The sequence below is a fragment of the Papio anubis genome, chromosome 13, assembly GCF_008728515.1.
Source record: "Papio anubis isolate 15944 chromosome 13, Panubis1.0, whole genome shotgun sequence".
Taxonomy (NCBI): Eukaryota; Metazoa; Chordata; class Mammalia; order Primates; family Cercopithecidae; genus Papio; species Papio anubis.
In genome coordinates, this window is record NC_044988.1 from 81,572,863 (window position 1) to 81,586,875 (window position 14,013).

The 14,013-nt window shown below is 35.3% G+C and overlaps 1 protein-coding gene across 1 annotated transcript in view; it reads right to left on the reverse strand.

Annotated features, from left to right (window-relative positions):
• Window positions 1–224: 224 nt before the first annotated feature.
• Window positions 225–14,013, reverse strand: part of PTBP3 (polypyrimidine tract binding protein 3) — a 116,936-nt gene continuing 103,147 nt past the window's right edge. The window contains exons 10-15 of the mRNA XM_031654404.1: window positions 13,847–13,986; window positions 13,226–13,259; window positions 10,183–10,275; window positions 9,199–9,415; window positions 5,968–6,045; window positions 225–5,818 (exon numbers count right to left, since the gene is read on the reverse strand). Coding sequence (XP_031510264.1) covers window positions 5,686–5,818; window positions 5,968–6,045; window positions 9,199–9,415; window positions 10,183–10,275; window positions 13,226–13,259; window positions 13,847–13,986 — 695 coding nt within the window. The 3' untranslated portion in view covers window positions 225–5,685. The remainder of the gene's footprint in view (window positions 5,819–5,967; window positions 6,046–9,198; window positions 9,416–10,182; window positions 10,276–13,225; window positions 13,260–13,846; window positions 13,987–14,013) is intronic.

The following is a 14,013-nucleotide window of genomic DNA, read 5'->3' on the forward strand; positions in this document are numbered from 1 at the left end:
TAGGAAAGCACTTTGCTCCTCAAAATGAGAATTATTCCTAAATGAAGACAGAGACAGTTAGAAGATTTTGTGTTTTTCCCATTTTGAACACTGTCTGTGCTCGCTATTCTCTAACCATGACACGTTTAGATGGATGGCTATGGAAAAGAAAAGAAAATAGGACATCATTAGAATTACAGGTAAGACAAGGGGAAACCCCAAGTACAGACAAGAACACAGAAAAATTTTAAGAGAGTACAGATGTCATGACATTTATTAAAAGGCATGCTACAATGCTATATTTGTTAGGAAAAGAGATTAGAGATATCAAGTAATAGTCAGCAAATATACAAACTGAACGAAAATGGAATATACTGTAGTGTACAGAAGCTTGAATTAACCATGCACTACGCATTTAGAAAATATGGTTTTTAATATTTTATCTTCTCTTTGCATTTATAACATAATTCACTTCAACAATCACAGAATCCTTTTTTTCCAATGCCACAAACTCTGTTACAAATGAAAGCTGGTACTGCTGCTTATCCAAAATATACAAGACAATTGATGTTTTATATAAAAACCACTTTGTAAGTTCACTTGTTCCCAAAAACCTTTTTTTTCTTTTTTGGCCTTGTTAAAAAAAAAATGTTGTTACAAATATTTACAGCATTTTCTTCTGTTAGATGAACATTCTTACAAACTGAAAAGGGGAACTTTGATGAACAGACCATGTAAAACACCAGACAATGTCAGAGGCTCCTAGCTGTGCTATTTTGTTTTTTCTTAGATACAGTACTGGAAATGCCCATCAAACTCGTCATCCTAATCCATTCTGTTCACACTGTAACTCCCATTTTCTCTAAGTAGTCTATTCAACAGTAGGCAACAGAAAGTAAAGGCCGCTCTGCACTGGGTCTTCTTTCAGAAAGGAGCTTGGGGAAAATGCAAAATGCTTCACAGAGAGGAGTTAAAACCACAACAGTCAGTCTTTGGTCAGAGCAATGAGGTGACATTTTGATGCAAAACTTTGCTTGGTCAGCAATCTTTATAATTGGTACTTTTTGGATATGGGATGGATTTTTAAAAGATCTGGGAAACAATGGTAAGGGGAAAAAAAGGCCAGAGTATGATTTTTTTTAATGGCATCAAAAAAATAGCTATTTAAATATTTGTTATTACAACTACTACATAGATCCAAGAAGTTAAAATAACACAACAACAACAACAACAAATCAGTTGACGATGCTGATTTAAGCATGCCTTAGGCATCTTTCAATTATGACTATGATCACCAAGGTCACTGGACCAGACAAATATCCCTGTTCTCTGGAACATATGCCTCAGGTTACAAAAACTAAGGAAACTACCACAAAGATTTCAAGCAGCTCTATTCTTGGACCTGCACGGTGCTCTATAATGAATATTATGTGATAAAGGCAAAAGTGTAACTGAGACTTCATTTCTACAGTTACGATTCTTTGCTTGGATAGATAGTTGGTGGGATGACATTCTTTTAAAACTATATAGTACATATTTCCTGAAAACCAGAATACTGATACTACTTTAGTCTCAAATAGGAAGAAAAGGTCAATTAAGACTACTGAAGAAGGCACATAAACTTTGGTCCTGTTTTTTTCTCCCACTATAAAACCCTTCAAACTTAAGATTTTAATATTTTCTATATTTTAAACCACTCACAACTAGCTGTTAAAATTTGCTCTGAAAAAAGACTGCTAATAGTCTTGTAGGTAACAACACAACTCTTTTAAAAGACAGCAGAGTTATATTTTCAAATTCTGTGCAATCTAAATTGTATTTCTTTTAGCACAATAGTAGAGTATTTTAAGTCTGGCAGTTTTATTCTTGTTAACAACAGATCAAGACAAAGGAAAGGTTAAGAAAAATGCTTTATGCATCGTCATGCTGTCTCTTTTTGGTTTTAAAAATAGCAGTACACACATTAGGTTTTCTAAGAGATAGGTGGGGAAAAACACATGTACTTTTGAGTTTGTCATTTTTTTGTCCAAAAATATCTCGTGGGAACAGAAGAGAAACTGCATGACAAAATGCTAAACATATAAGCATTGCTGTCTGATGGCACGGAGACACTGAAAAGAACAGACAGCCAGGCGTGATGGTTCATGCCTGTAATCCCAGCACTATGGGGAGGTGGAGGCAGGAGAATCACTTGAGCCCAGGAGTTGGAGACCAGTCTGGGCAATATAGTGAGACTCCAAAAAATAAAATAAAATAAAAAGAAATTAAACAGAGGCGTTCATAGGAACCACTTCTCATCAACTAAAGCAGAATCCATGATCATCATACTAGCTGGAACCAAAGAAGGCCTTGCTCTCATAAGGAAACAGGCAGGCAGAAACGGTATCTCCAAAAACTGAGCTTGGCAACTTTTAACAGCAAATCAGAAACACTACTTCAAATAACTGATTACAATATTTAGTCTTAAAGAATTTATGGCATTCTGTAAGAGCTACTGGGTAATTCTGATACTCTCCAGTAAGTATCAGTTAAGATACTGGGTCATTCTTCTATTTGTATGTTACACAAAGCACATTTTACTGCTATGCAAATTATTCAAATCTCAAAGTAAATCATTTTGGTGTAATTTGCTACTGTTAAATGTGTACTGCTATTTTTTAAAGTCCTGAATATATATACTTTGTGTAGAAGTCAAGACACCTTGAAAATTGATGACAATACTCCTTAAAAATAAAGTAAATAAACTTAAAAATAGGATCCTATGGTAGATCAACAGAGAAAAATTAACCATTGCTAGAAGATACTGAATAAATGCATGCCAAAACAGAAATACACAGATCTAGTTTTTCCACCATCCTGATTTTTAATCTTTTTTACAAAAACTATGCCAACACAAATACTGTAGACCTCTATAATTCAAACAGCAAATAGCTTAATATGGACAACATCCATGTGCTACAGCTAATTTTAGACACAAACTGATGGTTTCAAACATGCTATTTTAAAACAAGAACACCCCACATCTCCAAATCTTAATTTGGTTAATTTTGTCAATAAATTAAAATGTATGTAATGTGCATATGTATATACAACTATAGAAGAGTGTATTTATGTATATACACTTATCTACACACACACATTCACACACACACACAAACACACCCCTACACAAATCCCTGAAAAGGATTCAAATGTTCTCTCTCAGACTTAAAAGGCCATTCCCTACTTCAAAATTACATTCAACATCACTATGATCTCCCTTCCGTTATTAGCAACTTTGCTACACTTATGCTGAATGTTATGAGAATCATGAATTAATAAATTACACAGTAATTCCTAACTTAAAGTAAATGAAATAACCCAATTTAACATGGCACTGAAAATTATAATAGTGCCTGTGTGGAAGGGAAAAAAAAAAAGCAAATTTTGGGAGATTTTGCAAAGAAATTTTTTTCCTCCTTCATATACCCCTTGTGTCTAGGTAAAAATTTATTTCATAAGTAAAAAAACAAAAAAACCCCCCACAACTACACACATGATTATATCTATCTATTGAACTAAACTGATCCATTTGAAAAGTCTTAACTTAGTATCCTTCCTTTCTATTCTACCAACTAAGTGTTGCTCAGTGGTGAGTGAATTCTGCTTTTTAAATAATCTGTATCATCTCTTGCAGTCTCTATTTTTCAGTAAAATTTCTTCTGTAAAAACCTCCCTATGTTCAAATTAATCACTAGAATACAGCAAAGAGATTGAGATTTTCTTAATTTTTAATTTTTAGAGAAGGGGTTGCACTATGTTCCAGGGCTGGAGTGGAGTGGCTATTCACAAATGTGATCATAGCACACTGCAGCCTCCAACTCCTGAGCTCAAGTGATCCTCTTGCCTGTAGCCTCCTGCCTATAGGCTCAGCCTGTAGCTGGGACTACAGGCGAACACCACCATGCCCAGCAAGATGTTCTTTATTCTTTTAAAAGTTGAGATGAGACACTTTCATAATCTGAAAAGTGTAAAAGGGGTAGACAAAAAATGACCCTTTTGACTACTTCTGCTTTAAAAAATTCTGATCAAGAATTGAAGGAATAATAGCAGTTTCTTATTAAAAAGAAACCATTTTACATTATACAATCACTGAAGCAACATTAGAATGTACTCTTACATTCAACGAAAAAGAGAGGGACAGAGCATGAGAAATAACCCACCTTCTCATACTCCAAATATGTGGGCACTCAGTAATGAAGTCACATTAACAAAGAAAAGCAAGTTCTTGCTTGAGGACTGAGAAAAACCAAGTAATCCTGAGACAAATTCTGATGGGTGATAAAGATGAAACTGAGATTGCACTCTATAGCCCCAAATTGATATGCAATAACCCCTATCAGTCACAATGTAAAGAGGCCTACAGGTGTGCACTGAATTATTCCCAAAACCATTCACCCCCCACACCGTCTCTGCACCAAGCACCAAAAATTTGATAAAAACTATTACTTATTGAAAACCACTTAAAATTGCAATGAAAAAAATGTTAAATCCTTACCAAAACAGAGAAAGGAAAAATAAAATGCTTACCAAGCCCACAATATAGTTTTCCAGATATTTAAACTCTAACCTATTGTATCTTAAGCACATAATAAGGCACATAATAAGAAATTAAGTAAATACACAGTAATTCTGAGTATTAGAGATTATAGTGGTACAAAAAACCCTTGAGATTAATTTTTTTCTAAAAGAAGACCTTACCAAAAATAACTTTTAAAAAATCTGTCAAACCATATGATAGACCTGAATATTTTCCTTAAGACTGTAAACTTTTTTTCTGAAAACAATTATAAAAAAGTAGTTTATAAGTAGGATTATTTTTCTTTAAAATTTTCCAAGATCATATTACTTGACAAATAAGTGTCATTTTGAAATTTAAAACATGATTTTTTTCGTAATAAAATTATTAGTTATTCTGACATCTTCTTAACAGATCCTGGAGTTGGATTCCACTTAATTTCCCTGGGGACAGCTGAGACACTGCATTTTTCCAAATAGTCTTAAAAAGTTAAAGATAGGCATTATTTAAAGGAGTGTCTTACAGTGAAAAAAAGAAATCATTCAAAGAAAACATGCAGGTTTATAAATCTGCTTCCAACACAACTCAATGTGTTTATGCATAATAACCATCAATATATGGCAAAGATCTGATGTACTTTGTAAGTGAATATAATTTCCTACAAGAGTCAGGCTTCTGATTCACAAGGTTAATAACTTGGTCATAAGTGATTTAAATTACTTACATCAAGTAATTTTAGAAGTCTGTGTTTAAATTTTTTTTAAGTACAAATGAGTTTAGAAACGTTGTATAAGGCTGACCTGGACCCAAACTAAAACAAAGTTAATCCTCTTTAAATCTAATTTAATAGAGGGAATAAAATTATTGGGGGGGGAGGGGAAAAAAAAAAACCATTGTTTCCTGATTTTCTTTTTCCTGAAGGTTATTTTCGTAGAAACCATGGTAAAAACGGAAAAGAAACCTTTGACTGGCAAGGGGGGATATAGAAAAAAAGAACATCCATTGATTTTTAAAATATACTTGAATATCAAACTCAGAAAGAGTTATTTTTGTCAAAGAGGCAAAATTGGTCTTGAGCTGCTTCAGTCTATGTCTGAAGGTTTTACTGAAATTATGGTCCAGTTTTAGGAGAAAAATTCACAGAAAAGTCAGATTGTAGATTTTGAGAAGGAAACTCTGAGGTGGTGATTTTCTCCAAGGTCATGGTTATGAAGCTCAATGAGGGCCTGAATTGCTTCTTCCACAGATCCCAACTGAATGAGCGCCATTTTGCGATCTTTCCTGAAAACGGTACAAGAAATACAGAAAGTATTTAGAATGAATTTTGCTTCCAAACTCCTTCCCCCATCAGAAGACTTCACTGAACTACCTTTAAAATTTGCATACCATATTAAATAATTTTAATGTATTTCTTGAAAGCAAAGACTTACTGAAAGAATTTAAAAGCCTTCACTGAACATCCAGCTTCTATGAAAAGGTTCTTCAGATCATCCACTGTAACAGAAGGGCTGTGAAAACATCAGAGGGAGTCAACTACCTGGGCCCCATTCTCAAGTGAAGCAGATTAACTCTTGCAATCATCAAATCTCTAAAGTACATTTCAAACAGAATTACTAAACCATATGACAAAGACTTGATTTGGAAGTTCCCTGAAAGATGTTCAAAAACTGACATGTATCCTCAAGCAATGGAATTTTGTCTCAATCCTTGCAAAAGACATGCGCAGGTATATAAAGGGCAAGAAAAATCTTTCTATATTCTTTTTTCTTTTAAATGTAGCTGAGCCTGGAATCTATATTTATTCTTATTAGTCATACCACTGGCTTCAGTAATCAACTGTAGTACTTCCAAAGTTTCCCAGCTCTGACTTGTCTGCTACAGTCTGGAATTCCACATTTTCAACTGTTTGCAGGGTAATTCTGAATGTATGTGGCTGCCAGGCTCTAAGGTGGCCCCCAATTATTCCTGCCTGCTTATATTCATGCCCTTGTTTATTCCCCTCCCATAGAAAACAGAGGTATCCTCTGTAAACACTTAGGATACTGTAGAAATGACAATGTGTGACTTCTGAAGCCGAGAGACACTGTGGTTTCCACTATGTCCTCTCCTGAATCATCAGCTTTGGAAGGACACCATCAAGACATTATGGAAAAGTCCTCATGACAAGGAACTGGGGCCTTTGGTCAACAAACATGCACACGACTAAGCCATTTTGGAAATGGATCCTCTACCTCCAGATGACCACATCCTTGCCTCGCATCTTGATTGCAACCTTATGACAGACTCAGCCAAAGCCACCCAGCTAAGCCACTTCTAGATTCCTGACTCGCAGTAACAGTATGAGATAATACACATTTACTACTGCGTTAAGTTGTTAAGTTTGGGGTGATGTGTTACACAGCCATACATAACTAATATAGTGGTCTATCAACTGACTAAAAGTAGATTCATCTCACAACTGCCAACGAGGACAGTATGGCAGAACAATCATTAGTTCTGTAGGAAGACAGACCTGAGTTCACGTTCCATTCCTCACTCACTTGTATATCACTTTGAGTAAATTATTTAACCTAAATCTCAGTTTCATTAATACAATGAAAATACTGACCTTACTTCAAAGGTTATTATGGATAATAATGCCAACAACAACATGGAATAGTGGATACCAGGAGCTGGGAGTTAGGAGGAAAAAGGTGGTTACTGCTTAATGGGTACAGAGTTTCAGTTTGGGATGATGAAAAGGTTCTACAGAGGGACAGAGGTGACAGTTGCAAAATAATGTGTAAAGTACTTAATGTGAATGTATACTGGACTGTACACTTAAAAATAGTTAAAACTGTAATTTTTACATTATGTGTATTTTATCACAATGTTTTTTTAAAAAGGTTGTTATGGAGATTAAATGAGGCAACATGTGTAAAGCACCAGTACAGTACCCAGAACTTGAAAGAATATTAATATCCTTTCCTCTCCTTCCTACATGTCCTCTGTAGGTTGCAACTAGAGTCCAGCTCCTGCATGATGTGATATATTTAAAAAGCTAACAACAAAGCTGGGCACAGTGGTTCATGTCTCTAATCCCAACACTGTGGGAGGCAGATTGCTTGAGCTCAGGAGTTAGAGATCTGCCTGGGCAGATGGTGAAACTGTCTCTACAAAAAAATACAAAAAATTAGCTGGGCATGCCTACACCTGTAGTTCCAGCTACTTGGAAAGCTGAAGTGGGAAGATCACTTGAGACTGGGAGGCAGAGGATGCAGTGAGCTGAGATCATATCACTGCACTACAGCCTGGGCAACAGAGGGAGACTCTGTCTCAAAAAAAATCTATTAATTAAAAAAAATTAAAAGCTAATGATGACAGGTGCCTGCCTCAGTATCTAATTGTTGTCCATTTACCCTACACTCCACAGTAACGAGCTGCTAAATTTCTTGGTCCATGTAATCTACTTTTTTTTTTTTCCCCTTGACTCTACCAGTTTCCTGGCTGGTATGAGGTTTGATCCATTGCCCAACTTGGATTCAAGGTTTCTCCATGTAGCCTAACTGGAGACCAGCAGGGAGGCTGGATATTCACATTCTTCTGAATAATTATTCTCTATTCCTATTCACTTCCCATTCTCATTCTCAATAATGTTCCAGACTTCACCCCTCTCTACACCTTCAAGTTTTTCAATTTTTACACACATACACACACATCCCCCGCAGCTTTTATCTTTTTTCCAAAGCTTATCCCCCTTTATGTATTAGTTCAAATTATACAAAACTGCCATTTTTTTGTTGTTGTTTTAACAATTTCCAAAGTCCATGAACAAAACTGCCATTTTTGTAGATTAAGGACTTCAACAATTAGGACAGAGATTGCCAAGTATTTTCTTTAAAGGGCCAGACAGTAAATATCTTAGGCTGTATGGGCCATATCATCTCTGCTGTAACTAATCAGTTTTGCTGCTGTAGCTCAAAAGCAGCCATAAATAACATGGAAGTGAATGAGTACAGCTATATTACATGAAACTTTATAAAAGGTGAAATTTGAATTTTATATAATTTTCTCATATCACAAAATATTTTGCTTCCATTTTAAAATGTAAAAATCATTCTTAGCTCATAGGCCATACAAAAACAGCCACAGGCTACAGGTTGTCAATCCCTGAGTTTGAAGATAACTAAAGCACACATACAACACTGGTTAATAAAGAGACCTGTACAGTGGCTACAGGAAAATAACTTTTAGCTTTTAAGTAATTAACATATCTATGGCTTTACAGCTTGTAGATAAAAAGTACAAAATCCATTTTTACCAAATTCTTAGATACACAATTTATTTGATTTTGTTATATTGGTTAACATAAGAGTCATTACTTCTTCAAAGGGATGGACAAATATGTGCCAATGGAATACTTCTGCCTAAAATTATTTTTATGACTTTTTTATAACTGAAAAATAACTAGTTGTGAATTCTCCATTTGGAAATAAAATTTTAAAACAGGTATCTTTCTATTTTAGAGTGTAGGATTGGAGATAACCTTCTGAAGGCATGATGGCAAATAAAGACCAGGACAACTGCTAGGTTAGAACAATTTCAGAGGTTTTAACCTCTCCCAAATCACATACTGTAGATTATTAATAATCTAAGTGATTAATAACTTATTAGGTACATACGGAATGTTGGAAAGATGCAGAGTGGCTGATGGTGGAAAGATATTCTGGAAGTTTTTAGAGCCCGGCTTTTTAAAGCGATGCAAAGGACTATTGCTGAAATCCTTAGTCAGACCTTGGTCTTCTTGTCCCTCTCGAGGAAGCTGTACTGCTTGATGTTTGGACAGTGTAGCACGAAGCACTTTCCCATAAAGTCTCTGACCACTTAGATGGTTCATTGCTAGCGCATGGGAAGAAAATTTTTAAAGTTCGAGTATTAGGATAGATTTCTCAGTAATATCTGTCAACATTACCATAAACTAGTTTTATGTAGTTATTTAAAACTGTATTGCCAGTTTGAGGGTGAAAAGGGTTTCAAAACCCCAAAACCCTTAAGGAAATATGTTAAATGACTTTATTTTACTATAAGAAAAGCAATTTAAAACAAACAAAAAATATTTTCTGAGCAGAGTGCTATGAAGTTTCAGAGTGCCTGGAACACAGTAAGCATTCATGAAATGGTTACTGAATATATTAGTTTTGTCTCAAGCAAGGCATTTTTATAAGAAATTTTGAGTAAAACTTTACAGCTTTTTTAACAGTGAAGCCATTGAACCCTTTCTTGCATCATCATTACAAAGTTTGCCCAAACTTTTAAGCCACTCAATGGTTACAGAAAACTTAATTTGGAAGGAAAAGAAATAAATGAAATAAATAAAACAAATCATGCTTATTAAACTTAATGGAAAAACCCTAGGGTCAAAGCTCTAGACATTAACAATATGTTCAAGTAGACAAATGAACTTCAGACTTAAAAGAGTAATGAATATTTTTAAATCTTAACATATAGACAGATGCTTTATGAAGGCATTATCACAAGGAGGTGTTCTTTTACAAAATCATATTCCTACTATAGCTGTGTTTGTTTATTTTGAAGGAAAATTCACACACAGAAGGGGCAACAGAAGGGGCAAGTTCGCATTATTATTAATTATTAATCATTAGTACCTAGCTGAGCTTGATTTGCATCTGCCATCTGAACCAAGGCATTTTCTTTCTTATTAAACATAATCTTCACTCGATGTACATCACCATAGACTCCTAATTAAAACAAAACAAAATACTGTGTTTAATGTCTGATTGTGTTGTGTTTAATCAATTTTACTAATACACTTAAAGAAGGCATTTCTTATACTATATACTCTCCCTTGGCAATTCCATATATACACTTGCAAATTTTTATCTCTTCCAAGTTCCAGATCTATTCATGTACTTACTCTTTTTCACTTGGACAACCCATAAACACTCTAAACTTATTACGTCCCAAAATGATTTATCCCCCCTTTCCTCTCCCCACTCCCAGCATTCACTAAGGCTGTAGATAAATACCATCATTCACACAGTTGCTCCAGTCAGACAGCTGGGAGTCATCTTTTGACTTCTTCCTTTGCTCAAACCCTCACACCCACCCAATCAATCACCAGCACCCATTGATTCTATGGTGTAAATATCTCTCACATTTTCCCACCTCTCCCAATCCTCACTACCATCAAAGCTATCAACACCATTTCATACCGGGACTACCACAACCTAATTGATTCTAAATGATCTTATTACCCTTGATTTTTCTACCCTAGTGTTCCCCAAAGTGGGTCGCGTATCCTAAAAGACGGGTAAAATGATTCACTGGGGTATGGAAAGATAATAATCCAACTCTTATCTATACTACTCTGCTTATATAAACCAATATAAACAAACCACAGTTTTTGAATTTTTAATATATAGATAAAATTAAAGCCAACAGGTTTTAGTTGTCAATTCCAGTCTCACTTGATTTATTCATTCAGTGTATTACAATATATTTCAGTTTATGTGCTACAGAGTATCATCAATATTATAAAAATAAGATCTTTCAGCAGGGCACAGTGGCTCACACCTGTAATCCCAGTACTTTGGGAGGCTGAGGTGGGTGAATCACTTGAGGTCAGGAGTTCGAGACCAGCCTGGCCAACATGGTGAAACCTCGTCTCTACCAAAAAATACAAAACTTATCCAGGCATGGTGGCGCACACCTGTAGTCCCAGCTACTCAGGAGGCTGAGGTGGGAAAAGTACTTGAACCTGGGAGGTGGAGGTTGCAGTGAGCCAAGATTGTGCCACTGTACTCCAGCCTGGGTGACAGAAAGACTCTGTCTCAAAAAAAAAAAAAAAAAAAAAAAAAAGATCTTTCAATAGTTGCTAGCTGCATCATTATCATACTAATGGCACTTTAAAAATTTAAAACAGAGACAAGTATTCCGAATTTGCTACCCTTCTCAGAAATAACTAGATGGTGACATAACTATGCTTTAAAAACTAAACATACACAATTTGTTTTACAAAATGTGGATGTTTATTTTTTGTAGAGATGGGGTCCAACTATCTGGCCCAGGTTGGTCTCGAACAATCCAATCCTCCCACCTTGGCCTCCCAAAGTGTTGGGATTACAGGCATGAGCTACTGCACCCAGCTGTTTATTAAATGAGTGAGAAATTAACTACTTTTAGTATGAAACATGCTTTGGTTAGAAAAGAGTCATATTAAAATGTATTATTAATACATTATTTTATTACTGAAAATTACACACATCAATCATTAATAAAAAGTTTTATAGTGACTGCAAATGAGCATGAGGAATTTCTTTGGGGCAATGAAAATTTTCTAAAATTGGACTGTGGTGATAGCCACACAACTGTGAATTTACTAAAAATCTTTTGAGTTGTAAATCCAAAGCATGTAAACTGTATGGTTGTAAATTACATCTCAAAAAATTCCATTAAAAAAAAACCTATCAGCCAGGTGCTGTGGCTTGCACTTATAATCCTAGCTACTCGGAAGGCTGAGGGAGGAGGACTGCTTGAGCCCAAGAGTTTGAGACTACAGTGAGCTATGATCACGCCTTTGCGCTCCAGCCTGGGCAACAGAGTGAGATCCTGTCTCTAAAACTATCACATTCAAAAAATTTGGAAACAATTTTCTATCTTATTTTAAAAATCTTACAAATGAAGCATACCAGTGAGTTTTAACTCTATTTGTTAGACATATTCAAATATAACAGTTTTCAAGATCCACTGATTTAAGAGGAAAAAATCTAACTTTTCTAGATAAAACATGACAAACATTGGTGGATTACATGAAAAAATTAATGAAATAATTATTGAAGTACAGCAATAATGAAACCCCTGCATTTAGATTATATATCTTTATGATTTATCTTCTTCAGCTATGACAAACATTAAAATCAAGTAGTAAAATAATCTACCCTTGGAATACTGAATCAAAATGAAAACAAGGATTTTTAATAATATCAAAGCATATTAAATCATACTGTTCATTAAATGTTAATCTTTTTATGGAAAAATAAACTCATTAATAAAAATCTTTAAAATAGTAAATATTGCTTATTTCATTGTTCTCGTATTTCCATGCTGTTAGAAAGTTTGGAGACTATTTTAAAAACCTGAATCGCACTATGCCACTCTCTTCTCTCTTCCCTTAAAACTGTTCAATGGCTTCCGATTGTTCTTAGGTAAAAGCCAAACTCCTTAAAAAAGCTTTCAACAGCTCTTCACAATTTTGACCCTATGCGGCTGTCCACCTTTACCAGGTCTCTGTTATGCTCGCCTATGCTCACCACTGGGCTTCCTTCACTTCCATGTACCAGGACCCATCTCTCCCTTCTCCCCTCCTCTGTGAAGACACTGCCCCCACTTTCTGCCTGGCTGATTCTCACTCATGTTTAACAAGTCAGTTTAACTATCATTTCTATTGAGTCCCTCTGCTAGGTTAGGTCTCCCTGCATTACACTCCCTTTACAAAATCTCTATTTCCCATATTATAAATATATTTCAGTTTATGTGCTACTTACTACTTACTAAGTCTTATTCACTGTTTTATCCTCAGTGTCAACACAATACTTGGCACATAGAAGTAATTAATAAATATTACTAAATAAGTGAAATGTGCTTAATTCACACCTGTAGACAATATTAAAATAGCAAAAATGAACTTACCAAATAGGATAAAAAGCCCATGTGGTGTGATAAGCTGTAAAAACACAAAATAAGTGTCCGACAATAATTTAAGGAAAAATTGAAAATAAGTTTATACTGTAATGACAGTTGTTTTTATTTTAAAGCATGGTTTTATATGCTTCTTCTGTATATACTAGTGATGAATTTTAATACAAGTTCTTAAAACAAACTTAAGCATTTTAATTTGAATACAACCCTGGATCAGAAGTTACCATGGCTGGGCATGGTGGCTCACACCTGTAATCCCAGCACTTTGGGAGGCTGAGGTGGGTGGATCGCTTGAGCCCAGGAACTCGAGACCAGCCTGGGCAACACAGCAAGATCCTGTTTCTACAAAAGAATAATAATAATAAAAAAATTAGCCAGGTGTGGTAGTGGGCGCCTGTAGTCCTGGCTACTTGAGAGCCTGAGGTGGGAGGATCACTTGAGCCCAGGAAGCAGAGGTCGCAGTGAGTGACTGCAGCACCACACTTGAGCCTGAGTGAAAGAGTGAAACCCTTTCTCAAAAAAAATAAAAATAAAAAAGAAAGAAAAGAAAGAAAAAAGCGCTACCATACCTTCTCCTGAAAGACTATTTACATATAATACTTTTCAACTCACATCAGGATTGAGATTCGTGACGAGTAGAACAGAATTTCCTGGTATACCACTAGCCCCAGGAATGGCCATCCTTCCAGTGACAGCAGAGGAGGTGATTGTGAGAGGACCAAGAGCTCCAGGAACAGCTGGAACTGATAGACCTTTTAAAAATACCAGAAGCATTTCAT